General features: G+C 45.7%; 2 protein-coding genes across 4 annotated transcripts in view; one reads left to right on the top strand and one right to left on the bottom strand.

Annotated features, from left to right (window-relative positions):
* The window catches only part of LOC126167629 (protein yippee-like 2), a 685,352-nt gene that overhangs the window by 605,486 nt on the left and 53,819 nt on the right, over positions 1-26,047 (top strand). For all 3 annotated transcript variants that reach the window (XM_049920491.1, XM_049920490.1, XM_049920492.1), the window contains one exon: positions 25,590-25,866. In XM_049920491.1, the coding sequence (XP_049776448.1) occupies positions 25,594-25,866 (273 nt within the window). In that variant the 5' untranslated portion in view covers positions 25,590-25,593. The remainder of the gene's footprint in view (positions 1-25,589; positions 25,867-26,047) is intronic.
* LOC126136591 (TATA-binding protein-associated factor 2N-like) lies at positions 24,804-25,518 on the bottom strand. Its single transcript, XM_049915212.1, has 2 exons — positions 25,504-25,518; positions 24,804-25,250 (listed from the first exon to the last, which is right to left on the bottom strand). The coding sequence occupies exons 1-2, from the start codon at positions 25,516-25,518 to the stop codon at positions 24,804-24,806; spliced, it is 462 nt and encodes a 153-aa protein (XP_049771169.1).

The following is a 26,047-nucleotide window of genomic DNA, read 5'->3' on the forward strand; positions in this document are numbered from 1 at the left end:
TAACATCGTAGGACGTCGCCGTAGTAAAGCCTAAAGCGTCTCCGAAATAATAAAAAAGATATTCGTCATTTCGATTTGCAGCTCCTTGCGTTCACCGTGTCTGCAGTTAAAATTGTTGGATGTAAGGTCCGCCAGTTGTGCAAAACACCGTCCTTTTTTTCCGAAGTTTCCAAACATGTTTCAGCACCTCTGTGCCATCATCAGTGGGTTCCTGTATCATTTAATCTGTAATGTCAACAGTTTTACTAAATCATTACAAAACTACGGGAATATTTAATTCAAACAACAATTTGTTTCTTTTAGTTACTACCTTTACACTCAGTTTGCATGGTTCTTCAGGACCATTTGTGTATTATTTATTACAAGTAGCGTGTCATCTGCAGCCAAATGACGATGATGAGAAATCGTAGTTTACCTTTTGTTTTTACTTACGTTTTTGTGTGGCAAGCCCGTTTTTCTCAGCATCCTAATGAGGTGGTGTCAAGACCACGTAAATGTAGTACATATTTTCACAAACATGGTCGTAAAAGCACTTTACCAAAACACACTCTAATTGTGGTTGTTGTATGTCCCAGCCCAATCAGTGTTCCTTTGTTCACTAGTGAGTTTAGCGCCAAATTGGAATTTTATTTACATTTCCTCTCTCTCTCTCTCTCTCTCTCTCTGTGTGTGTGTGTGTGTGTGTGTGTGTGTGTGTGTGTGTGTGTGTGTGTGTGGGGAGGGGGGGGTGTAGACTTTTTAGCTGTTTGTGTTGTCTTTTTTTAAAAGTTCCTTTAATGTGTTAAATAGTGTGCCCTTGCAGAGTGTAGTTCATTCAGTTATTGCCCGTTTTCCTTCTGCTATTGCCTTCTATATGTGGAAGTTTTCCTGAATGGTCAGTTTGATGTATAGGCTGTGGCTGGGTTTTAGTATTCTTAAGTCTGTTTCTATTGTAGTTGGGTGGTGGTTGTTGGCTATTAGGTGGTCAGCAAATGTTCTGAATATCTGGTTTTGAAGTTTCTGGATGTCTGTACTATGTATACTGACTGGCAAGTGTTGCATGTGAGTTAGTATATTCCTGACGTGTTAAATTTATCCGTGGGCGTTTCTTGTCTTCTGATCTTTTTCTGTGTTGTATTCTCTGTCCTGCATCCTATTTGGAGTCCCTGTTTCTTTAGTTGCCTATACTGTGAACAATTTTCTTATTATAGGTTAGTATGTCTGTTTTCGTTTAGTGTGTATGTTGTTGCTATGTTGTGTCTTGTGTGTGGTCAATGTTTGACACAACGGAGCAACCACATACACACAAAACGAAATGGCATATACTCACCTCCAATAACAAAATTGTTCACAGTATAGGCAACATATGAAAGAAATACGGACTCCAAATAGGATGCAGGACAGAGAACACAACACAGAGAAAGATCATCAACATCGTTTGGTTGCAGATGACACGTTACCTGTAATAAATAATACAAAAGTGGTCCTGAAAAACCATGCAAACCGAGTGTAAAGATATTAACTAAAAGAAACAAATTGTTCAAAACATGACTCTAAGAACTATGGGACTTAACATCTGAGGTCATCAGTACGCTAGACTTCGAACTACTTAAACCTAACTAACCTAAGGACATCACACACATCCATGTCCGAGGCAGAATTCGAACCTGCTACCGTAGCAGCAGCAGCACGGTTCCGGGCTGAAGCGCCTAGAACCGCTCGGACACAACGGCCGGCAACAAATTGTTGTTTGAATTATAAATATTCCCGTAATTTTGTAATCACTTAGTAAAAATGTTCACATTACAAATTAAATAAAACAGAAACCCACTGATGATGGCACAGAGCTGCTGAAACATGTTTGGGAACTTGGAAAAAACGGCGTTTTGCATAACTGGCGGACCTTACATAAAAAAAAATTGGCTGAGCCAACTTAAAAGTAAATCTCTGGATCTCTTGCCAAAACGTGTTCACTAATTTTAGGGAATTAGATCGTACTTCAGTTCTGATACGATAGTCACGTATTTCACGTGGGAACCATGAGAATAATATATGACAGATAAGAAAGCATAAAGAGGCATATTGATTGTCACTTTTCGGTCACTCAGACTGCAACTGCAATAGGACAGAAATTCGCCAATATTGATTCTAAATACGCTCTGCCACACACTACACGGTGGCTTGTGAAGTATGTAGGTAGCTGCAGTTCATGCGATGGGGCTGAGAGCGGCTGTGTGTTCCTTCTCAAGAACAACTTACAAGGGACGACTTCGATGAAACTTGGCGAGTGTGTAGAGGGGGCAAAATAATACACCAGGACGCATTCGTTTGTGCCCATAAATATAACATTTTTGTCCTATATTTCACAATATTTATTTTGTTTTTTAGTTTATCGATTTACATGCGTATGTTTTGTTGATTGAAAATAAAAAATAAATTTGTTAGAGGAGCTCTACTGAATGATTATGATGCCAGTTGCCCCGTCAGGGTCTTCCCGGCCAATGTCGCCAACGCTCATTTCCATTTTCCATTTGATATCAGTCCCCATTTGAGAAAAAATATGATCAAGCTGCAGTCACTAGTACATAACCAATTCTCTTCGCCAATGCTTATCAATGTATTGAAAAATTTCTTATACAAAATCAGGATATTTATAGGATCACCTGTGACTATTTGAAATGCTCCTGAATTTTGTTTTATATTATATTCTCCGTCGTGTACATTATGTGCAAAAATGTATTTCCTTTTATATGCATGATGTAAAAAAATCGTTAAGTTTTAAGCATTTCTTCACAAATTATCATTATTGCAATGATTTAGCTTCATAGTAATGAGTTACTTATTTCAAGTAACAAAATACTAGTATGTGAAACGGTAAACTAGAAAACTAAAACAGCATTATTGTAAAACAAACAGTTGAAAACATAAAACAAAATAAGTAATGTAAATAATTAGTACAGTTAAGAACGTTTCTGTATTTTAATTATGATGAAAACACTGACAGAATATTGTGTACGGTTAGAAACCAGGTTTATTTCACATGGACATACGTGGCGTGTAAGCTTCTTTAAGTTACGTTGTAACAAAAGTTTTCATTTTTCAAAATTAGTATATCGTAGTGTGGTGTTTTGCAAAATTTACTACAAAAGTTGATTACAGTTTTCAAGAAAGTTAATTACGAGGGCTGGAACCTTAATAGTGGCAACCATTTATTTACAGATCCTACAAAATAGATACGTGTTTCAAAGTTTTACTGACTTTCAAAGCAGTCACCAGCATTGTGTATAACCCGTTGCCAGCGATGTGGAGGTCGTAGGTTACTCCCAGCAGTACCAGTTGTGTCGACAGTTCGAGCGGCGCGGTCTATTGTCGGACGAATTTGTAGCAGTTCCGAAGCGGATGCCGTGAAGTGTTTCCTTCAGTTTAGAAATCGAGTTGAACTTACGAGGGCTTCAGTCATGGGGGTGCAGTAGATGGTATGGCACGTATCAGTCCCATCAGTCAAACAAATCAGTAACAGCTTCCGCTGCTCGTGCTTCAGCATTGTCCTGCAAAATGGTGGTCAGTCCTGCAGAAAGGGTCATCACTTCTGTCTCTACGCTGTTCATTTTTGGAACACAACCCACGACCACCTTAGAGACAGAAGTGATTACACTTTCTGCAGGAACTGGCCATAATTTTGCAGGACAATGCTCAAGCACGTCCGGTGCAAGCTGTTACTGATTTTATGTGAGTGCAGGCTTTCTCGGCGAATTTCATATATGAAGTCTTCACGGGTTGTCAGCCGAGTAGCGTCGCCGTCTCGTAGCAACGTTTCGCTGGAATGCGTCTCCAAACGTTGCTACGAGACGACGACGCTACTCGGCTGACAACCCGTGAAGATTTCATATATGTTGATTTGTTTGACTGACGCGGCTGCTAAGTGCTATACCATCTACTGCACTCCCCTGACTTAAGCCCTCGTGAGTTCAACTCGGCAATCGCTTCAGAGCTGCTACAAATTCGTCGACCAATAGAACGTGCCTCTCGAACTGTCAACATAACTAGCACTAATTACAATGAAATGAACACCCTTAGCTCCTTACAGGCGTTGACATACGTCAACGGGGACAGATGAAAATGTGTGCCCCGACCGGGACTCGAACCCGGGATCTCCTGCTTACATGGCAGACGCACTATCCATCTGAGCCACCGAGGACACAGAGGACAGCGCGAATGCAGGGATTTATCTCTGGCACGCCTCCCACGAAACCCACATTCTCAACGTATTGTCCCGCACTATATTGCGGCGCGTTGTCGATTCGCGTTCCGGCACTGTTTGTGCATTCGCACAGAAGAAGAAGATTGTCAAGTGGCCGGTGAGCCTTAACTATATATATACTAAGATGGTATCTGTTCTTTCGGACATGTCCGAAAGAACAGATACCATCTTAGTATGGATATAACTAGCACTGCTAAGCGTATCCTACGACTTCCCCATCGCTGGCAACGGGTTATACACAATGCTGGTGACTACTTTGAAGGTCACTAAAACTTTGAAACACGTATCTATTTTGTACGAACTGTAAGTAAATAGTTGCCACTACTAAAGTTCCAACCCTCGTACATTTCAGCTTTTATATGAATAACATAAATTTTGTATTATTTCTAAGACATTTCTTATAAACTTAATACGCCAAATTATCTGTCGGGATGCGCCCTTTACCCCTTAAAAGTTAATTTGAGCACAAACAAAAAACACGTAGGGGCTGGTATTGCATTATTTTGTCCCGTCAACACATCCGCCAAGTTTCATCAAGATCGTTTATTTAGACTTGGGAATGTTCCCTTGTCAGTTGTTTATTATTGTTGGCGTAAGTCTATATGTAATACACTGAAGCCTCTAGATGTCAGCTGCATAGAGATTCAGACATGGAGCCACGATTGCCACAGGAGGTCATTCATCGTTGCAGAGCCAGTGGTGCTCAACATTTCGAGCAATCGTGCACGTAGGGCAATGATGAACTGTTTATTGGAAGCCTGTACTACTGCAAGACCTTCGGTGTTCACCAGAATTACATTTCATCACCATGCAGCCTGATTGCTATGGAGCACCAGAAGAGGCGTCTCGAGCCATCAATGCCGCAAGGTGCTGTTTCTTGTTAAGGACGGGTTCTGCTTCGCCGCCAGTGATAGCCGTTTATACGTCTGTGCCTAGCAGCAAATGGTTCGTTACCAGGTTGTAAACTGCACAGCAGGGTACATCATTGTGCAGCGTTGACGGTGCCTTGTGCAGTGTTCCTACTTCAGCGCTGACGCACGGCGGTCCCCAATACTGCCGATGTAAATCTCGTGCAGTAACTTATTAGGTTCGTTCGAGTAACGGACGTAACCGTTGGAATCACTTGAGTTCGATGCAGACATTCTCTGAGTTTCCACGGTTTGCTACGGCGGAAGCTGTTCGAGTAGCGGCCAGTGGATGGTTACAACTAGTTTGTACTGACCAGAGGTTTTTCTTCTGGTGACTCCAAACCGCATAATAACCTTACTCGACTCAGATAATCCCGCTCATGCGCAGAGCTTTTTATATTCAGTCTCATAGCTTTCTCGTTGAAGAACATAAGAATTAGAGACGGTACATTTCAACCTTCCTAAAATTTAATACATCCTAGTGTAACTTTCTCTTGACAGATTTTTCTGCTGGAATATGTTGTTTATATGACTCCTCGGATATCAAATGTAAAAGTATCTCACTATCCTCTGTCAACTTCACTTTCAAAATGAATAAATTTTCCCTCTACCATCCAAGGATCGGATCACAAGAGGCGATATTTGTGGGTCACGTACTGTACTCGTCGCTCTAAAGGATATTCACACATTAACTTTTCTCGCTTTAGAGAGGAGAAGGCACTGGTAGAAATGTGCATGCTATACTGTTAACATATATTAGTGAAATTAAGCTGCATACCAGATGCATGACCACTGGACACGATGCAGCCACTCTCTACCAACTTTTTAGTACGGTACATTGTAGTATATTAACATTGGTACTTATTCTCTCCTAAGTGTTGTCAGTCTGCAGCAAAGTTTGTGTCACCAAAATCAATGAATCAAGCTAATCAAATTCGTCATCATATGCGTACAATCAAAATATGTAAAACAAAACAGGATATTGATGATGAGGAAAGTGCGAATTGTCAGGAAAAATTGTGAACTTCTTCGGTTAACATTTTGTTTTACTACTCCGCCAAGAAGTGCCGATCATATTACAATCAATGTTTCTGGGAAAGCCTGCCACTGTCGATCAGTATTTAAATAATGAATCACTACACAACTTAAGTATTTTTTCATGATTAACACTCCGCGTTTCCAGAATTTCTCATCGTCGTGATCGGATATTTACATCAGTATTTTGTGCGTTGTTCTGCTTCTCTTGCACCCCAAAAAGACGACACAGTACAGTGAAAGAGAGGCGCAACACACATACAAACATCACACGAAATACTTCCGTAAATATTTGCATTTGTAATGGGAATAAATTCTCGAAACGTGTTGCGCTAAGCACAAACATAGGTACCAGATGCACTGTTTCATTATTCATATCATAGTAGTCTGAGCAACGCTAAGAGCGCAAAGGTGTCAACTGGAGCTACAGGTGGTCAAACAACGAAACACGCGAAATATGCCCTCGATTCACGCAAAGGTTTCGATGGTCGGAACTGTGCATGCGCGGTAGAGTGAGTCTGAATACGGATGCACTCGTTTGTGATCCCTTCATTCGAACGAACCTGATGATAAGTCTGGTGCAGAAACGCATTTCTCATCCCATCATTTCGATGCCATAGTCATCAGACAGAAGGCAGGGATTACTTCAGATCTGACCTTTCGAACAGAGGACTTTAATACTCATCAGACCACCTCCCGGCATTCTCGCCTCAAGCGCTGGACCAATCCGCCCTTTTGTTCCGAACGGTTGACGTCGCCTGCCGACCTGCACGCTTAGTGCTGTCGTAGCTACCTTTCTGTTACTCGGCGAGGCCCCGCAGTCTTCGTGCGCTGTGGGTGCAGAAGAAGTTCTTCATAGAGGGGCTCGTGTGATTATACGCAGTGCCATTAAATTTCATTACAAAATGTGCTCGAGAGTATTGCAGGAACCGCTACCTGTTGCAGTCGCACAATAAAGTAAGTTAAAAAGGATGGCGAAAACACAGATACAGGTGCCACCAAAAGCTTCATTACTTCCAGAAAGACGCCTTACAAGGAGAAAAATTTGCATTTATATTTACATTGCATTAGGCTGAACATAACCTTCACGCTTCCAGTCTAAAACACCATACGACGCTTTCTTTATTTTTTGTTAGGCTGCAAGAGTGACCGCGTTTTTAAAATGAACAGTACGCACCTAATTTGTAACGCAAAATTGAACTTATTACAACAAAATCTTTGTAGTTACATGTCATCTGAAATGCACGTTATGAATGAAAGATAATATCGGGCAGGTGGTGTCCACTTTCTCGAATGCTGGTTTCTAGTCTTTCAAATGTTTTTTTATTCCAGTCTTTGATCACAGTATCAATTCTTTAGAATCCGTCCGTAAGGACCATCTTCAGATCTATAAAATACAAATATATACATCTAGTGAGCAGTGTGTCTTTCAACATAATACAGCAATAGGTATCACAATATACTATCATACAACCAGGGAAATGTACAGATAAAATACGATAAAACGTATCTTTTTTCACCCTCTCTTAAAGTGTATATTATAGATCTGAAGATGGTTATTACGAACTGAAACCAGTCATCGTCTAAAGAATTGATAGTGTGCTCAAAGACTGGAATAAAAAACATTTGACAGTATTGGATCACTGTTTTTGTACGCGACCATGTCGCAGTTGGTGTTTCTTGTCTTTGCTGAAAATCGGTGTAAGCATGACCAACGTTTCACGATAAATTGCTTCCACTTCCGGCCTTCTTCAAATCAGTCAGCGGCGTTCGTTGGAATACACAAGTGACTTTAGATATCCCACAAAAAGAAGTGCTTAAATCGGGGGACTTTTGGGAATTTAACCGAAACTGGAAATAACCCTCCCTGGAATTATGCGACGAAGCACGTCCATAGTTCCACGTGCAGTGTGCAGGATGGAACCTCCTTGTTGAAAATAAACGTTGCCCTTGTTGTGAATACATCGCCGTCGCAACTGCGGAGGCAAAAAAGTGTGAAGCATATGAATGTAACATACAGTGCTGACTGTCACAGTGACACCATTTTCATCAACCACCCAAATGAACCTAAGCCTCACGTATCTTTACGATTATCGCGTTTTCATTGTCTTTTCTAGCAGCACTTGCAATCGGACGGCAGTCCTCTCGTTGTTCCTAAGCTGTTCAAAAAAATGTTTCAAATGGCTCTGAGCACTATGGGACTTAACATCTGTGGTCATCAGTCCCCTAGAACTTAGAACTACTTAAACCTAACTAACCTAAGGACATCACACACATCCATGCCCGAGGCAGGATTCGAACCTGCGACCGTAGCAGTCGCGCGGTTCCGGACTGAGCGCCTAGAACCGCTAGACCACCGCGGCCGGCCATAAGCTGTTCGCTTCTGCTGCTGAACAGTACAAATCTTCTATGGAAGAAATGTTAAATCTTTCTTCAAACTACTGCGTCTCGTCGCGCAGACCACTCTGTGCTGCAAATCATCTCGATGTTTTTCGGCGTCGTTTAAGTCTACTTGGGACGAGATAGCTTCCTCTTCACGATACGTTCTGTCGTCCTCAGACCGGTAACCTACCCGAGAATCATTGCGGCTGGAAACGGTACCGCGCCGTCTGTGGTTGAAATGAACATGAAAAAGCCGTTGCACTGCTGTCACAGACTCAACGTGTCGCACATACGCTTCATCTGCAAACATGCGGTGCTTTACCGCCCGCTGCACCGTAACCTGAGCACTTCTAAAGGTTCCCCACTCTACCTCCACGAGGAGCGTCGCACTAGCCGGTCCTCTTTGGTCGCGAGGGTTGTGCCGAAAATTTTTAGCAGTCTAATGAGAACGGGATTTTTCACGTTGAAAGAGCGTCGGTTTTCGACCTTGGAGCGTGCGCGCAGCGGTGTCTCCACCACTTTCTTTCAAACCATGCTGGGAACGGTGAGGGAAGATGCAGGCAGTGCTGAGCCAGAAACAGTGTAACATGTGTCTGTCACGCTGGGGTTTTCGTGCAATGACTACAAAAAAAATTTTAATGCAAAAGAATGCCACTCTTCTCTCTGGTAGTGTTTTGATGGGGTCTTCGCCTACTAGCGCCACCGCTGGATACTGGATTCGTGAATTGTCAAGGGTTCGGGAACCTCTTGAAAATTAACCTCGTTCTGGTCACCCAGCAATGGCAGCAGCCCAAAAGCCTTTGAGAGTATGAGGAAAATGATGGAATATGATCCTCATCTCGCATTTTGTGACAACCAAAGGACCCCAAAACCAAAGGACCCCAAACATTGGATCGACAGTGGCGCAGACCATCGCCTTCGTGATCATTTAGTCCTAATCAAGAGATGGGCCCATTGATTGCCACATTCCCTGGCAGAAGCCTAAAAACTTACAAGAATGCATTGGTGCCATTTAACGCTTGAAAAATTCGACAAACGGCGGTCAAAAAACGCTCTCAATGGGTGTATCATTATGATGCCGAGATGAAGAGGTAGGTGACATGTTGAAGCTCTGGAAAGAGGACGATCGCCACTTTCTTCACCAAGATGGGTGACGCCGTCGCATGGCCAATGCTCATTGGTATGTGACTGAATGTCTGCCGAAAATCGTCGCCACATGGCCACAGCACCCAAAGCAGATGAGGAGCACATTCTTCTGCATCCCGACAATGCCTACGCACCCTCCGTGGAAATACGCGCCGAACCACGTCCATAGTTCCAGGATGGCACCATCTTGTTGAAAATAAACGTTGCCCTTGTTGTGAAGATATCGCCGTTGCAGATGTGGAGGCAAAAAAGTGTGAAGCATACGAATGTAACGTTCAGTGGTGACTGTCACAGTGCCACCATTTTCACCAACCGCCCCACCCAAATGAGTCTAAGCCTGACTTATCTCTGTGATTATCATGTTTTCATTGTCTTCAAGCAGCACTTGTATTCGGACGGCAAAGTCCTCTCGTTGCTCGTAAGCCGTTCGTTTCTGCTGCAGAACAGTACAAATCTTTCTTCAAACTACTGCGCGCCGAGTCATGACTCTACGCACGCTCGCGTCGTCGTGCCGACTGCTCAGGGCTTCGTGGAGAAAAAAATAGTGCGAATGTCGCCGCACAAATCGCGTTCACCTGATCTGGCGCCGTGTGACTACTTCTTCTTCCCAAAGACGGAGCAAAACTTCGTGGGCAGCGTTTTTCATCCGATGAAGAGGCTGTCCCAGTAGTGTCGTAAGTGACTTCTCTAAAGAACTGAGATATTTTTGAAATGGTTTCAAAAGGTAGAGCAATTTGAAAAGCTGTGACAGTTATAGTGTAATTTAAAAAAAAAAAATCTGGATTTCTGTCAAAAACTGTCGCTGTAACGCACTTACAAATAGGCCAGGGCGGGGCAGGGAGGGGGAAAACGCCGGGCAGTAAACCGGTGCGTGAATCAAGCATCATTCATTGTCGTCACATTTCTTTATCGTGTTCATTGTTGATCTTTTGCTAAAATATTTATAGGATGGGTCCCTACACGGGGCCCTGTGGAACGCCATGCGAAACGCCTCACACTGCATGTGCAGTGGGTAATTCGCGGCGCACAGGTAGCCAGCGGCATTAGGGTTGATAGGCCTAATGGAGTGCTGCGGGTGGTGGGCGGGGGGTGGGGGGGGGGGGGTTGCTGTGCCTCGCGGCGCCCGCCCGCGCTTCTGCAACCGCAGCGGCGCGGGGGTGCGCTGCAGGCGTCGGCCACGTGGCGCCTGTCCCATGTGGGAGGCGCCGAGCCGGCCGGGGCCGAATTTAATTACGAGGGGCGCCGAGCCACACCGCGCCCGCCTTAAAACCCGCGCCGGAAATTGAGCCGCTGATTGGCGGGCCGTAATTAACGGAAAAACCGCCGCCTCTTGTTCCAGCCGCTGGCTGGGCGGGCCGCGCGCCGTGGGTAGCTTCCCACGTATACCTGTGCCGTGCTGTCCGCCGGCCAAAGTCGACGCTAGAGGTCTGCGCGGAAGTGGACACCAGCAATAATTCTGACTTTGCGGCTAAAAGCCTAAAGCCGTCGGCGCGGGTCGAGTTGACGAGGCGCTCCACGAGTTTTGTGACGTCACTTCTAGCTATTTCACGTTGAGGAGCCATTTCGTCACGTGAAGCACAAAATAAGTTCTACGATAATTCCGTAACGTTTCACCTAAAGCAGAACCAATAGGAAGCAAGAAGGCTTCCTGTGTCACAACACGCCATATTTGGGTGGGGTTGTTTGGGAGAAGAGACCAAACAGCGAGGTCAACGGTCTCATCGATTAGGTTCAAAATGGTTCAAATGGCTCTGAACACTATGGGACTTAACTGCTGAGGTCATCAGTCCCCTAGAACTTAGAACTACTTAAATCTAACTAACCTAAGGACATCACACATATCCATGCCCGAGGCAGGATTCGAACCTGCGACCGTAGCTATCTCGCGGTTCCGGACTGAAGCGCCTAGAACCGCACGGCCACCGCGGCCGGCATCGGTTTAGAGAAGGATGGGGAAGGGTCGGTCGTGCCCTTTCAAAGGAACCATCCCAGAACCTAAATCAGGATGGCCGGACGCGGGATTGAACCGTCGTTTTGTCGTGCTCAGTATACGTTACAGTCTATAAATATATGCTATTTATAAACACCAACAGATTGTCAGAATGAAATTTTCACTCTACCGCGGAGTGTGCGCTGATTTGAAACTTCCTGGCAGATTAAAAAATGACGAGATACTGGCGGAGGTAAAACTGTGATGACGGGTCGTGAGTCGTGCTTGGGTAACTCAGTTGGTAGAGCACTTGCCCGCGAAAGGCAAAGCTCCCGAGTTCGAGTCTCGGTCTGGCACACTGTTTTAATTTGCTGGTAAGTTTCAAACCAGCAGATTGAGTGTCTCGAGGACGAATCGTTATTGGTACCATTTTTAGTAATAATATGATGGGAAACTTCATATTGGTTGTTAAAAAAATGTCGTATTTACTGATTTTCAACTTACACTGAAGACTCGAAGAAACTGATACACCTGCCTAATATAGTGTGGGTTCTAGGCGCTACAGTCTGGAACCGCGCGACCCCTACGGTCGCAGGTTGGAATCCTGCCTCGGGCATGGATATGTGTGATGTCCTTAGGTTAGTTAGGTTTAAGTAGTTCTAACTTCTAGGGGACTGATGACCTCAGCAGTTGTCCCATAGTGCTCAGAGCCATTTGAACCAATATAGTGTGGGGTCCCCGCGAGCACGCAGAAGTACCGCAACACGACGTGGCATGGACTCCATTAATGTCTGAAGTAGTGCTAGAGAGAATTCACACCATGAATCCTGCATTGCTGTCAATAAATCCGTAAGAGTACGAGAGGGTGGAGATCTCTTCTGTACAGCACGCTGCAAGGCAACCCAGATATGCTCAGTAATGTTAATGTCTGGAGAGTTTGGTGGCTAGCGGAAGTGTCTAAACTCAGAAGAGTGTTCCTGGCGCCACTCTGCAGCAATTTTGGACGTTTGGGGTGTAGCATTGTCCTGCTGGAATTTCCCAAGACCGTCGAAATGCACAGTGAATGGATGCAGGTGACCAGACAGGATGCTTACGTACGTGTCACCTGTCGTATCTAAACGTACCAGGGTCACATATCACTCCAGCTGCACACGCCCCAGTCCATTACAGAGCCTCCGCCAGCTTGAACAGTCCCCTTCTGACAAGCAGGGTCCACGGATTCGTGAGGGTGTCTCCATACCCGTACTCGTCAATCAGATCCATACAAATTGAAACAAGACTCGTCCGACCAGGCAACATGTTTCCAAAAACAGTCCAATGTCGATGTTGACGGGCCCAGGCGAGGCGTAAAGCCTTGTCGTGCAGTCATCAAGGGTACACGAGTGGACCTTCAGCTCCGAAAGCCCGTATCACTAATGTTTCGTTGAATGGGTTGCACGCTGACATTTGTTGCTGGCCCAGCATTGGAACATGCAGCAATGTGTGGAAGGGTTGTTGCACTTCTGTCACGTTCAACGATTCACTGCAGTGATGGATGGCCACGTTCTTGCAGGATCTTTTTCCTGCCGCAGCGATGTCGGAGATTTGATGTTTCACCGGATTCGTGCTATTCACGGTGCGCTCGTGAAACTGTCACACGTGAAAATCCCCAGTTCATCATTACCTCGGAAATGCTGTGTCCCGTCGCTCGTGCGCCGACTATAAAACCACGTTCAAACTCACATAAATCTTGATGACGTTCCATTGTAGCAGCAGCAACCAACCTAACAACTGCTCCAGACGCTTGTCGTCTCATATAGGCGTTGCCCACCGCAGCGCCATATTCTGCCTGTTTACATATATCTGTATTTGAATAGCATGCCAGTACCAGTTTCTTTGGCGCATTAGTGTATTGTGTCTCTTGTTATTAAGCTACACCACTTTAAGAAAACGGCACACTGGACGTGCCTCACAACGTGCTTTCCTTGGTAGGATTTTTTATAATTAAATGTTGATTAATAATATTTCGGTGATTAAATCCTTTACGAGAGTATAACATGAAGTATGACATCGCTAGTAACAAAGTTTCAGCATAGCGTCTTTGGCGAAGGCGCAACGATACGAAACGGGGAGTAGCAAGGTGAAGTCCCTTCCTGCTATAAGCAAAAAATTTTTTCTCTTTCGCTTTTTCCAAAAGATTGTGAGACTTTTGTCTGAAATACACTCCTGGAAACGGAAAAAAGAACACATTGACACCGGTGTGTCAGACCCACCATACTTGCTCCGGACACTGCGAGAGGGCTGTACAAGCAATGATCACACGCACGGCACAGCGGACACACCAGGAACCGCGGTGTTGGCCGTCGAATGGCGCTAGCTGCGCAGCATTTGTGCACCGCCGCCGTCAGTGTCAGCCAGTTTGCCATGGCATACGGAGCTCCATCGCAGTCTTTAACACTGGTAGCATGCCGCGACAGCGTGGACGTGAACCGTATGTGCAGCTGACGGACTTTGAGCGAGGGCGTATAGTGGGCATGCGGGAGGCCGGGTGGACGTACCGCCGAATTGCTCAACACGTGGGGCGTGAGGTCTCCACAGTACATCGATGTTGTCGCCAGTGGTCGGCGGAAGGTGCACGTGCCCGTCGACCTGGGACCGGACCGCAGCGACGCACGGATGCACGCCAAGACCGTAGGATCCTACGCAGTGCCGTAGGGGACCGCACCGCCACTTCCCAGCAAATTAGGGACACTGTTGCTCCTGGGGTATCGGCGAGGACCATTCGAACCGTCTCCATGAAGCTGGGCTACGGTCCCGCACACCGTTAGGCCGTCTTCCGCTCACGCCCCAACATCGTGCAGCCCGCCTCCAGTGGTGTCGCGACAGGCGTGAATGGAGGGACGAATGGAGACGTGTCGTCTTTAGCGATGAGAGTCGCTTCTGCCTTGGTGCCAATGATGGTCGTATGCGTGTTTGGCGCCGTGCAGGTGAGCGCCACAATCAGGACTGCATACGACCGAGGCACACAGGGCCAACACCCGGCATCATGGTGTGGGGAGCGATCTCCTACACTGGCCGTACACCACTGGTGATCGTCGAGGGGACACTGAATAGTGCACGGTACATCCAAACCGTCATCGAACCCATCGTTCTACCATTCCTAGACCGGCAAGGGAACTTGCTGTTCCAACAGGACAATGCACGTCCGCATGTATCCCGTGCCACCCAACGTGCTCTAGAAGGTGTAAGTCAACTACCCTGGCCAGCAAGATCTCCGGATCTGTCCCCCATTGAGCATGTTTGGGACTGGATGAAGCGTCGTCTCACGCGGTCTGCACGGCCAGCACGAACGCTGGTCCAACTGAAGCGCCAGGTGGAAATGGCATGGCAAGCCGTTCCACAGGACTACATCCAGCATCTCTACGATCGTCTCCATGGGCGAATAGCAGCCTGCATTGCTGCGAAAGGTGGATATACACTGTACTAGTGCCGACATTGTGCATGCTCTGTTGCCTGTGTCTATGTGCCTGTGGTTCTGTCAGTGTGATCATGTGATGTATCTGACCCCAGGAATGTGTCAATAAAGTTTCCCCTTCCTGGGACAATGAATTCACGGTGTTCTTATTTCAATTTCCAGGAGTGTAGATAGAAATAATTTCCGTATAATTGATGTAATGTACATACAAGTGCTCTCTCTGTCAGGATTTAGTTTGTTCGATTTGACTTTCATAACCTGATGTCCTTACTGGATGGGCATGGCCGGCCGGAGTGGCCGACCGGTTCTAGGCGCTACAGTCTGGAACCGCGTGACCGCCACGGTCGCAGGTTCGAATCCTGCCTCGGGCATGGATATGTGTGATGTCCTTAGGTTAGTTAGGTTTAAGTAGTTCTAAGTTGTGGGGGACTGATGACCTCAGAAGTTATGTCCCATAGTGCTCAGAGCCATTTGAACCATTTTTTTGGATGGGCATGTATATTTCATTTTTGACTTAGTAGGCGTTCACGGATATTTAAGCTTCTATTTATGTAAATCACTGACAGAACATTATGACTAGCATATATATGTTCAAGGGAGGACACATTTTTTTTTTTTTTTTTTTTTTTTTTTTAAATAGAGCCAACATAGAAATTCTACGCGCATCGCTTCTTGTGAAAAAACTGTACGGTTTGTTAGCCAAATAAAGCCGCAAACTTCCTGTGGTGATCGCCGAGAGCGTAAAATCATGCTACGCACTTCGTGCCGTGTGTCGACGGCGCTGCCTCTCGTGACGTAGGACTTTTTGTCTGCATGCACGTCAACGTTAGCTGCCTCGTCCCGTGCACCGTGCGGCCGCAACAGTAATTACTTTGTGTGATCTTAAGCTTTCCCGGCAAATCAATTCTTTTGTATTGTTCTGGGCATCCAGGCAGGTGCAGGCGTTTTAGAAATACAGGGTCTGCATAATGTCTTCCTTTGATTACAAAGAATTATTACTCAGAGACTGCACACTACACTAGCTTAACATCCACGATTTGCTCGCGTTTATTATGTGCTCTGCACAATCTTTTTTATTTACTCTTAATTGTTTGTTATACGCCCATTGTTCATGTGTAAATCAACAAACTGTGTAAACAGTGTAAAACCAAATAGATAGGGGTAGAATTTCGAAAAATCCCATCTTAAACGAAGCCTATGGTACAAGAATCACATCCTCTCCAAATTTGAAGTTTCTGTCCATAGCCATTTGGTCTGAGCGATGGGGAGTCAGTCAGCTCATTTCTCTTTATATACACAGATACAGCTATGGGTTTCTTGCAAGTGGTAGCTTAAGTACTAGTTTTTTACATATACAGGGTGTTACAAAAAGGTACGGCCAAACTTTCAGGAAACATTCCTCACACACAAATAAAGAAAAGATGTTATGTGGACATGTGTCCGGAAACGCTTAATTTGCATGTTAGAGCTCATTTTAGTTTTGTCAGTATGTACTGTACTTCCTCGATTCACCGCCAGTTGGCCCAAATGAAGGAAGATAATGTTGACTTCGGTGCTTGTTTTGGCATCTGTGAACGTTTGGGCAGGCATTGTTGATGATGTCTTGATTGGGCCCCATGTTCTTCCACCTACGCTCAATGGAGCACGTTATCATGATTTCATACGGCATACTCTACCTGTGCTGCTAGAACATGTGCCTTTACAAGTACGACACAACATGTGGTTCATGCACGATGGAGCTCCTGCACATTTCAGTCGAAGTGTTCGTACGCTTCTCAACAACAGATTCGGTGACCGATGGACTGGTAGAGGCGGACCAATTCCATGGCCTCCACGCTCTCCTGACCTCAACCCTCTTGACTTTCATTTATGGGGGCATTTGAAAGCTCTTGTCTACGCAACCCTGGTACCAAATGTAGAGACTGGTCGTGCTCGTATTGTGGACGGCTGTGATACAAGACGCCATTCTCCAGGGCTGCATCAGCGCATCAGGGATTCCATGCGACGGAGGGTGGATGCATGTATCCTCGCTAACGGAGGACATTTTGAACATTTCCTGTAACAAAGTGTTTGAAGTCACGCTGGTACGTTCTGTTGCTGTGTGTTTCCATTCCATGGTTAATGTGATTTGAAGAGAAGTAATAAAATGAGCTCTAACACGGAAAGTAAGTGTTCCCGGACACATGTCCACATAACATATTTTCTTTCTTTGTGTGTGAGGAATGTTTCCTGAAAGTTTGGCCGTACCTTTTTGTAACACCCTGTATAGTTTCACTTATGCCCCGTTTGCTACTGTAGAATGTCCAGGCTATACTCAATTTCGTCCATGTCTTTGCCGAACATCTCTTCAGTCATCGCACCTACAGCGTCTCATATTCGCGCCGTAAGAGTTCTCATATCAGAAACTGGTGGACTGAACACTTTATTCTTAACGTAGCTTCACAGAAAACAGCGCTTCTGTTGCCAAACCTGGCGGCCATGATATTGGACCGTGTCTACAGATGCATTTATGTGGTAAGATTTGGTCCAATAACTGGCGAACGAACAGTCTCCAGTTTGGCTGTGCACCATCTTCTTGAAATACTAACCCTGGTTAAAATAGGCCTACGTTGTAACTCACGTATAACGTCGAGTCCCAACAATTCCTAGTAAATTGTTGCCATAATGGTACGCTCAGTGAAAAACAACGGTCAAATAACTGTTGCGCTAGCCAGAACACACATTCAGTTCGGATTGTTGTAACACGATATGTGGATTCTCCCACTTCATACCCACACAATACTCCTTTTCACTGTCCAGGAGTACACCGAAGAAAGTCCAAAGTAATGAGAAGTAGCAGAAATGAGAACAACGAGGACCTTAAAACATTGCCCGCATCTCGTGGTCGTGCGGTAGCGTTCTCGCTTCCCACGCCCGGGTTCCCGGGTTCGATTCCCGGCGGGGTCAGGGATTTTCTCTGCCTCGTGGTGGCTGGGTGTTGTGTGCTGTCCTTAGGTTAGTTAGGTTTAAGTAGTTATAAGTTCTAGGGGACTTATGACCACAGCAGTTGCGTCCCATAGTGCTCAGAGCCATTTGAACCATTTTTTTTAAAACATTGCAATTGGTGATCACGAAATAGACGAAGTTAAGGAAGTCTGCTACCTAGGCAGCAAAATAAACCATGACGGACGGAGCAAGGAGTACATAAAAAGCAGGCTAGCACTGGCGAAAAAGGCATTCCTGGCCAAAAGAAGTATGCTAGTGTCAAATATATGCCTTAATTTTAGGAAGACATTTCTGAGAATGTATGTTTAGAGCACAGGCTTGGATGATAGACATGGAGTGTGGTATAACCGGAACAGAAGAGAATCTAAGCCTTTGAGATGTGGTGCTACGGAACAATATTGAAAATTAGTTGGACGGATAACGTAAGGAATGAGGAGGTTCTCTGCAGAACACCGACAAGAAGAAGGGACAGAATGGTAGGACATCTGTTAAGACATCAGGGAGTAACTTCCACGATACTAGAGGGTGCCGTAGAGGGTAAAAACTGTAGACGGAGATTGGAGTACTTCCAGCAGATGATAGAGGACGTAGGGTGCAATTCCTACTCTGAGGTGAAGAGGTTGACACAGGAGATGAATTCGTGGCGGGCCGCATCAAACCAGGCAGAAGACTGATGACTTAAAAGAAGTCGCTTCATCGGAAATAGTCACTGACTGTACCGATTCGGTCTAGCATGTTACTAGCAAACTCAAAACGTCAGGGCCTACCATTTGACTGTAAAGCTTGCATATGTTGCGCAGCCGTTTGTGTAAAATCTTCACGAACTTGTGAGGTATGCCTGTTTTTCTGGAGACATGACATGTCTATTTCCGCATACTGCTTCGAAAGTGCTGTACCCAGGGTATTAACAGTGCCTCCACTCAGTTCAGGTGTACCACTTCTTGCCTCGTCACCTAAACTGCCAGTTTAAAGAAACTTTCCGCACCTTCCTTTGCTGCTCTTCTTATCTGGCGGATATTGACCGTAGGCACTTCGCTACTGTCGCTGAACTGTAATAGGCGACCGTGTTACGTGAAACCACAAAACACATTGCGCTTCCTGCCGTACATACGGCAGCACCCCTGCATCGCGCTACCTGTAACAAGAAAGAGAGAAAAAAAAACAGGTGCTGTCAGAACACTTGTAGCAATGTCCACATAAAAACTTCATGAGTTGCGATACCATTTGCAACAAACGAAGTAGCTGTATCTGGCAATTTTTGTAATCGGGGGAAAGACGATACGCTCACTCTGTACGATATTTCGGCAGCGTGCCTCGCCCTCATCTTCTGGTGATATCTGACCTGAAAAACGACCGCCTTGCCACATCACGCATCCATTATGCTGTTATTGTCCCCCACCCCATCCATGTTCGCCCCGATAGCTGACTGGTCAGCGTGAGAAATTGCCATCCTACGGGCCCGGGTTAGATTCCCGGCTGGGTCGGAGATTTTCTCCGCTCAGGGAAAGGGTGTTGTGTTGTCTTCATCATTTCCTCCCCATCCGGTGCGCAAGTCGCCCAGTGTGGCGTCGAATGTAATAAGACCCGCACCAAGGCGGCCGGACCTGTCCCAAGGTGCCTGCCGGCCAATGACGCCAAACGCTCATTTCATTTCATCCCATCCATAACGCCGCGTCGGCTGAAGCGCTTGGAGAACGCGATCGACGAATGCTTAGTGACAACTGCGGTCGCCCCGCTCTTCTGCTGTCCCCGACGTTGTGACTTCAATTGGCTGAGAGCTGGGCCTCACGATACAGTGAAGTCATTGTCTTTGTCTACCAGGCCGTTGGCCACTCCTTTTAGAACACAGGCCACAAAGCGGCTGTCGGGATTTTATAATTTAGCAATACGGATTTATCCTAAAATGTGACCGTGGGCATCTTGACTAGCCAACGCCGTGCTATAAGCAAATTTCACGTACACGGAAAAACACTGTTTCTTGCGCATGTACTGATAATTTGTAATAAAAGATCGAGAGCATTGGAGTGTTGGCGACGCATGCTTCCATTGCCTAGATGTCTCACTAAGTTATCCCAAAGCTAGAAATTTCAACCGGTTTGGATGTTACGACGTTGCGTACCTTTTCATTTGAACACTCCTTATAAAATTTATGCCTTATTACTGATGTGGTAAGATAGTGTCTTTTACCCACAGTTCTGTTGTTATAAGTCAGTCTTCTTCTTTATCGTCTTCTGCTTCTTCTCCCTATGGAATCTGTCATTAGGTAGCATGAAGCGCCGGCCGCGGTGGTCTAGCGGTTCTAGGCGCTCAGTCCGGAACCGCGCGACTGCTACGGTCGCAGGTTCGAATCCTGCCTCGGGCATGGATGTGTGTGATGTCCTTAGGTTAGTTAGGTTTAAATAGTTCTAAGTACTAGGGGACTGATGACCTCAGAAGTTAAGTCCCATAGTGCTCAGAGCCATTTGAACCATTTTTAGCATGAAGGCTTTTCGCTTACAAGGTCATGTTTGTAGATATTGGATGTCTGTTGCGTTAGAAAAGTAATCCTTTAGCACGTTCGGTTGGGCTTATTCGCCTTCGTTTCTAATTGTCGTGTAGATCTGAGGTTCTGTGCTTCTGTAGTCTAATTGTAATTTTTCTGTGATGTTTCTGTGTTGTACGCAGAAAAATACTGTGCGTGGTGGAAAACCTTCTTCCCCACGTAAACAATTCAGTGTGTTGCTTAGACTCATACAATTTACGTGCGTGGACTACGGTCCGTGTCCAGTTAAGAACTGCACAATATCGCGGCAAAGATCTTTATGTTTCAATCTTACTCGTTCCCTTATATCAGGGAAAAATTCATGTACTCTGTAGCCTCCATACACCTTGCAATTATCTATCCGCCAGTTCCTTTGTTTATGTACATTAGTAATTGTACTTACCTGACCTAGTATCCCAGTCGGTAAGAAGGACAATGCAGGCCAATATCTGATGGTGATAACAGTAGGGTACATTCTAAGTACCACGCACAATGCTTCTACTCTCAGGGCCCCGAACGTCCCTGATAATCTTCATTGTCCTCGTCTGACCAACACATAGTTTGTAATTAGGGTCAATCTGTGTGTCCATGTACTGGCCGCTAAACATAGAACATAGTACTAATTCGAAGAGAGCTGAATGGAATGTTCGTATAACTCGGGCAGGTGGTCTGTATTCATTTTGATTTAGTTTCGCCAGTGTATGAGTAAAAAGGAAAAAAAATCCAGTTTGTCTGTTGTTACCTCAGTGCGTTCATGGAAATTTAGTTTCTCACAAATGTGTACTTGTTTAAATGTTTAGTGAAGGATCCCTTCAGTGGCGTGTAAGTTGTTTTGCATTTTGCTTTATTGAATTTATTTTAGCTGTAACATTATGCATAGTTCAACTGGCTTTAATGTATAGTACAGCAGAATGTAGTATCTTTGAAACCGAGCATCTGCATCTACATGATTACTCTGCGATTCACAATTAAGTGCCTGACAGAGGGTTCATCGAATCACCTTCAAACTATTTCTCTGCCGTTCTACTCTCGAATGGCGAGCGGGAGAAACGAGCATTTAAATCTTTCTGTGCGATCTTTGATTTATCTTATTTTATCAAGATTATCATTTCTCCATGAGTAGGTGAACGGTAACAGAATATTTTGGCAGTCGGCGAAATTTCACGTCAAGATCCTGCCGTAACGAAAAACGCCATAGCTTTAGCGATAGCCTTCCCAATTCATGTGTGATACCCATAACACTATCCTATTTTGCGATACTACAAAACAAGCCAGCCTTCTTTCAACATTTTTGATATCCTCCGTCAATCCCACCTGATTGTCCCACACCGCACTGCAGTACTCCAGAAGAGGACGGACAAGCGTGATTTAAGCAGTCTCTTTAGAATTTAGCGCAGATTATCTATAGAGAAAAGTTCCGCAACAGGCTTCAAAAATGGTTCAAATGGCTCTGAGCACTATGGGACTTAACATCCATGGGCATCAGTCGCCTAGAACTTAGAACTACTTAAACCTAACTAACCTAAGGACAGCACACAACACACAGTCATCACGAGGCAGAGAAAATCCCTGACCCCGCAAGGAATCGAACCCGGGAACACGGGCGTGATGGTTCTGAGCACTATGGGACTCAACTTCTGAGGTCATTAGTCCCCTAGAACTTAGAACTAGTTAAACCTAACTAACCTAAGGACATCACAAACATCCATGCCCGAGGCAGGATTCGAACCTGCGACCGGAGCGGTCTTGCGGTTCCAGACTGCAGCGCCTTTAACCGCACGGCCACTTCGGCCGGCACGTAGAAACGAACGAGAAACTGAATCGTTCAAGCTACAAAGATCTAGGCTAGAATCTCGACACAGTATTAGTCGCAGAGTATAAATTTTAGATGATGATTAGATCATGCGGAAGAAGATTCTGGCATAAGCACCCATCAGCTTTTCCGCGAAATGCACACTGCGAAGAATAGTGTGTGGAGAGTACTGGTGGCGCAGTGATGGGGCCGAAGGGCTTTGAACACAATATTTAGGTCTGTCAATGCAAGCAGTGAGACGGGCGGTGGCCACTTTGAACAGCTGCTATAAGCTCTAGTTGTTGCTGCAACGTGTAGGTTGTTGATGTCAGTAAAAAAGTAAATATTCATTTTGCACTATTAGATTCTTATTTGGCAGTACTCAGTTGGGATTAGTGTATCCGTCGTACACACGAATCACATATTTGTTTCGACAATTCTTTGAAAATGTGCAAAAATATACTGGTAGGTGTTCACGGAAATCGTCGCAACAGTTTGGCACGTGCGAACAGATCTCTTTCAAACTGCGAGATGTGTATGTTGATATCTAGTAAGGACGTTGGCGACCATGCTGCTGAACGCTCTAAATTCAACATCATCGTCGGTGTAACAACCGTTAAAAAATGGTCTCTCTTTCCTCTACGCGTTCTAAACAAAGAGCGATTACTACTGTCGTTGATGTGCCCCAGGCTATAGCCGGCGGGGTTCAGAGTGCAACGAGGTGGTGTAACTATACGTTCGGCATTTTATTGGCGCACCTGTATGCTGTTCATCTCCTTCTATTGCTCTTAATTATTTTAATTACAGTCTTGACGTGGCTTTGATACATGAGGCGAGGTTCACAACTATGTTCCTGCTCTACGTTTTCAATTAATTCTGAAAGCACGTAGGATAACCTGTGTCCTGACCACCGCAGAGGAGGTCACATGTTGCTCGAAATTTACACTTACCCTGTTACTAGTCCCAGTCAAAGTATTTGACACTCTGTGGGAGGATCATCAGAATAACAGTTGAAAAGGGCGAGTGTTCACAGTCACCCCAAGGTAAAATCACTGAGTCTCCACAGAAACAACGCACGTTATTCTCACTTCAACGAACTTTGCCCACTGTGATTTCACCCAATAACTTGTCCAGCCAGCTAACAGTTGCACGGTCGAACACAATCTGCGCTGGGAAGACACACACAAAGAAACTAAAACATTACGGAGTTACTCCTTCTAGTCCTTCCACATTAGGACGACTCGGAAGTGGTTTGTAACAGTAACGTCTCACTTGTATGCAGTTGAGTCTCGACTGTTTTAGTCCCTTTGACTGCGACTGGAGCTTTCAAACCAGAAGTAGTGCTGGAAAACTACCGTCACTGTATCACGACCCCTTATGACCTTCAAAACCTACACCCCAGTGCCTAGTCTCACAGTTACAAACAAACTCATTTATCTAGTTCAACATTTATTCTTTCAAACAAACAATCCTGTAGTTACTGACTGGTTGGTTTTTGGCTGAATAACTAACCTTCACTCTGATTCGGACCTCTCTTAACCCACTTTCACCATCCCTTGTGACTTTTTCTTCAGTGGGACATTAAAATCCAATCTTCCTTCATTGCTTCCGTTTTCTCCAATTACACTTGCTTACTGCTGCGTCTGGCAGACGTTCCTATCATAACATCCAAAAATGTATTCGTTGACGTGATGGAAAACCCTCTGTCAATAGACCACTTTCAAAATTTCTCAAAAAAAAAAAAATAGTCCTAAATGTTCATGGAACCTTCTGATAACTCAAACCTTACTGCACTTAGAGAAAACTCTAGGTTCGCTAATGCTTTATTACTAAGGACGCATCCCTTATGAGTGAAAGGCCTCTTGGATGTAGTGACAAGAAAGTATGCCCACATTGTACTATGCTCAAAACATGAATCACTACGACGAGAACTCATTCCCGTGACAGTCTTTGCAATCTCGGGTGACGGCTCTCCCCATAAGTGAAACCCGGAGAGGCGTACTTTCACGTCCTCCCAATTGTTGATATCATAAGACGCTTTCAGAAACTGCAGATCTGTAAAAATAGTTTCACATTGCAAAGGTAAGTATCATCCACGTGTAACACCTTGACCCTTCAATGCGGAGTTCGCAATGGTAATGTGGAAGGTTGTGAATTGACGCAAGTGAGACACCATTGAGTCCAGTGGCTTTGGCATGGGGGAAGGGGAGTGAAGTCCTTTTCACAGACCTGGCCCAGAGCAGCCCTCTCGTATTGTGACGTAGCTGCACACACTGATAAAAGCTAATACATATCAATGGGACACTGTCACAGTAACATTGTAATTAAAGCATCTTTTGCTCATTTCTTAACTGTAACGATGGGGCTGATGACCATGACACTGAAAACCTTAAAACAGCCAACACGATGATCATGCCACCACCACCACACTGCCTCTAGCATCAGTGCCATCGCCATCACCACTACCATTGTCATCACCACTACCATTGTCACCACCACTACCATTGTCACCACCACTACCATTGTCACCACCACTACCATTGTCACCACCACTGCCACCACCGTCACCACCACTGCCACCACCGTCACCACCACTGCCAGCACCGTCACCACCACTGCCAGCACCGTCACCACCGATGCCAGCACCGTCACCACCGATGCCAGCACCGTCACCACCGATGCCAGCACCGTCACCACCGATGCCAGCACCGTCACCACCGATGCCAGCACCGTCACCACCGATGCCAGCACCGTCACCACCGATGCCAGCACCGTCACCACCGATGCCAGCACGACTACCACCACGGTCACCACCACGACTACCACCAACGTCACCACCAACACCACCACTTATAGCCTGCCAACACCATTACAAATATCAACGCAATTGTCACCTTCTCCTCATTCACCAGCACCCTTGAAAAGCTTGGTATTGACACAAAATGGATTGTAGGTCCAGTAGAATACTCTTGGGATGGGCTCCAAATTTCTGGACGTGTTGACTGTGGCCACAGGATATGGAGGAAATGAGATACTGCCCTAGTTTGTACAGTACAGACAAATGTGAGGCTGCTTGACTCACGTAGCTATTGATTATGATGTTTGTTTACTTGTTGCTTGCGCATAGTGTGTGTATCATTTGTGCACAGCTTGTCCAGAAGTGACTGGAGGCGCGAGCGCGCTGACGGAGTGACAGACGGATGTGTTGCAGGTGGTGGCGGGCGGATAGGCTGAGCCAGGGAGCGGGCCAGGGCCAGGGGCAGGTGCAGGCGCAGGTGCAGGCGCAGGGCCAGCCGGGCCAGGCGGCACCCGCACCCGAGCAGCGGCCGCGGCGCGCAGCCGGCCTGCATGGCAGGGCCGGCCCCACCACCATGGTCAAGACGTTCCAGGCCTACCTGCCCAACTGCCACCGCACCTACTCGTGCATCCACTGCCGCGCCCACCTCGCCAACCACGACGAGCTCATCTCCAAGGTAAGGCCGAACCAGAGCCAAGTGCACCACCATTGGGATCCTTCCTTCCTCTAAGATTCCCTGTATGTCTTCGTTCTTATTTCTAGTCCAGCATTGCTTCTTTTTGCCAACCACCTGACCCATTTATTCTCTCGTTTTTGTCCCTCAGTATTTCCATATATACCTCCATCCAGCTACCCGC

Source organism: Schistocerca cancellata, chromosome 1 (assembly GCF_023864275.1).
Source record: "Schistocerca cancellata isolate TAMUIC-IGC-003103 chromosome 1, iqSchCanc2.1, whole genome shotgun sequence".
NCBI lineage: Eukaryota > Metazoa > Arthropoda > Insecta > Orthoptera > Acrididae > Schistocerca > Schistocerca cancellata.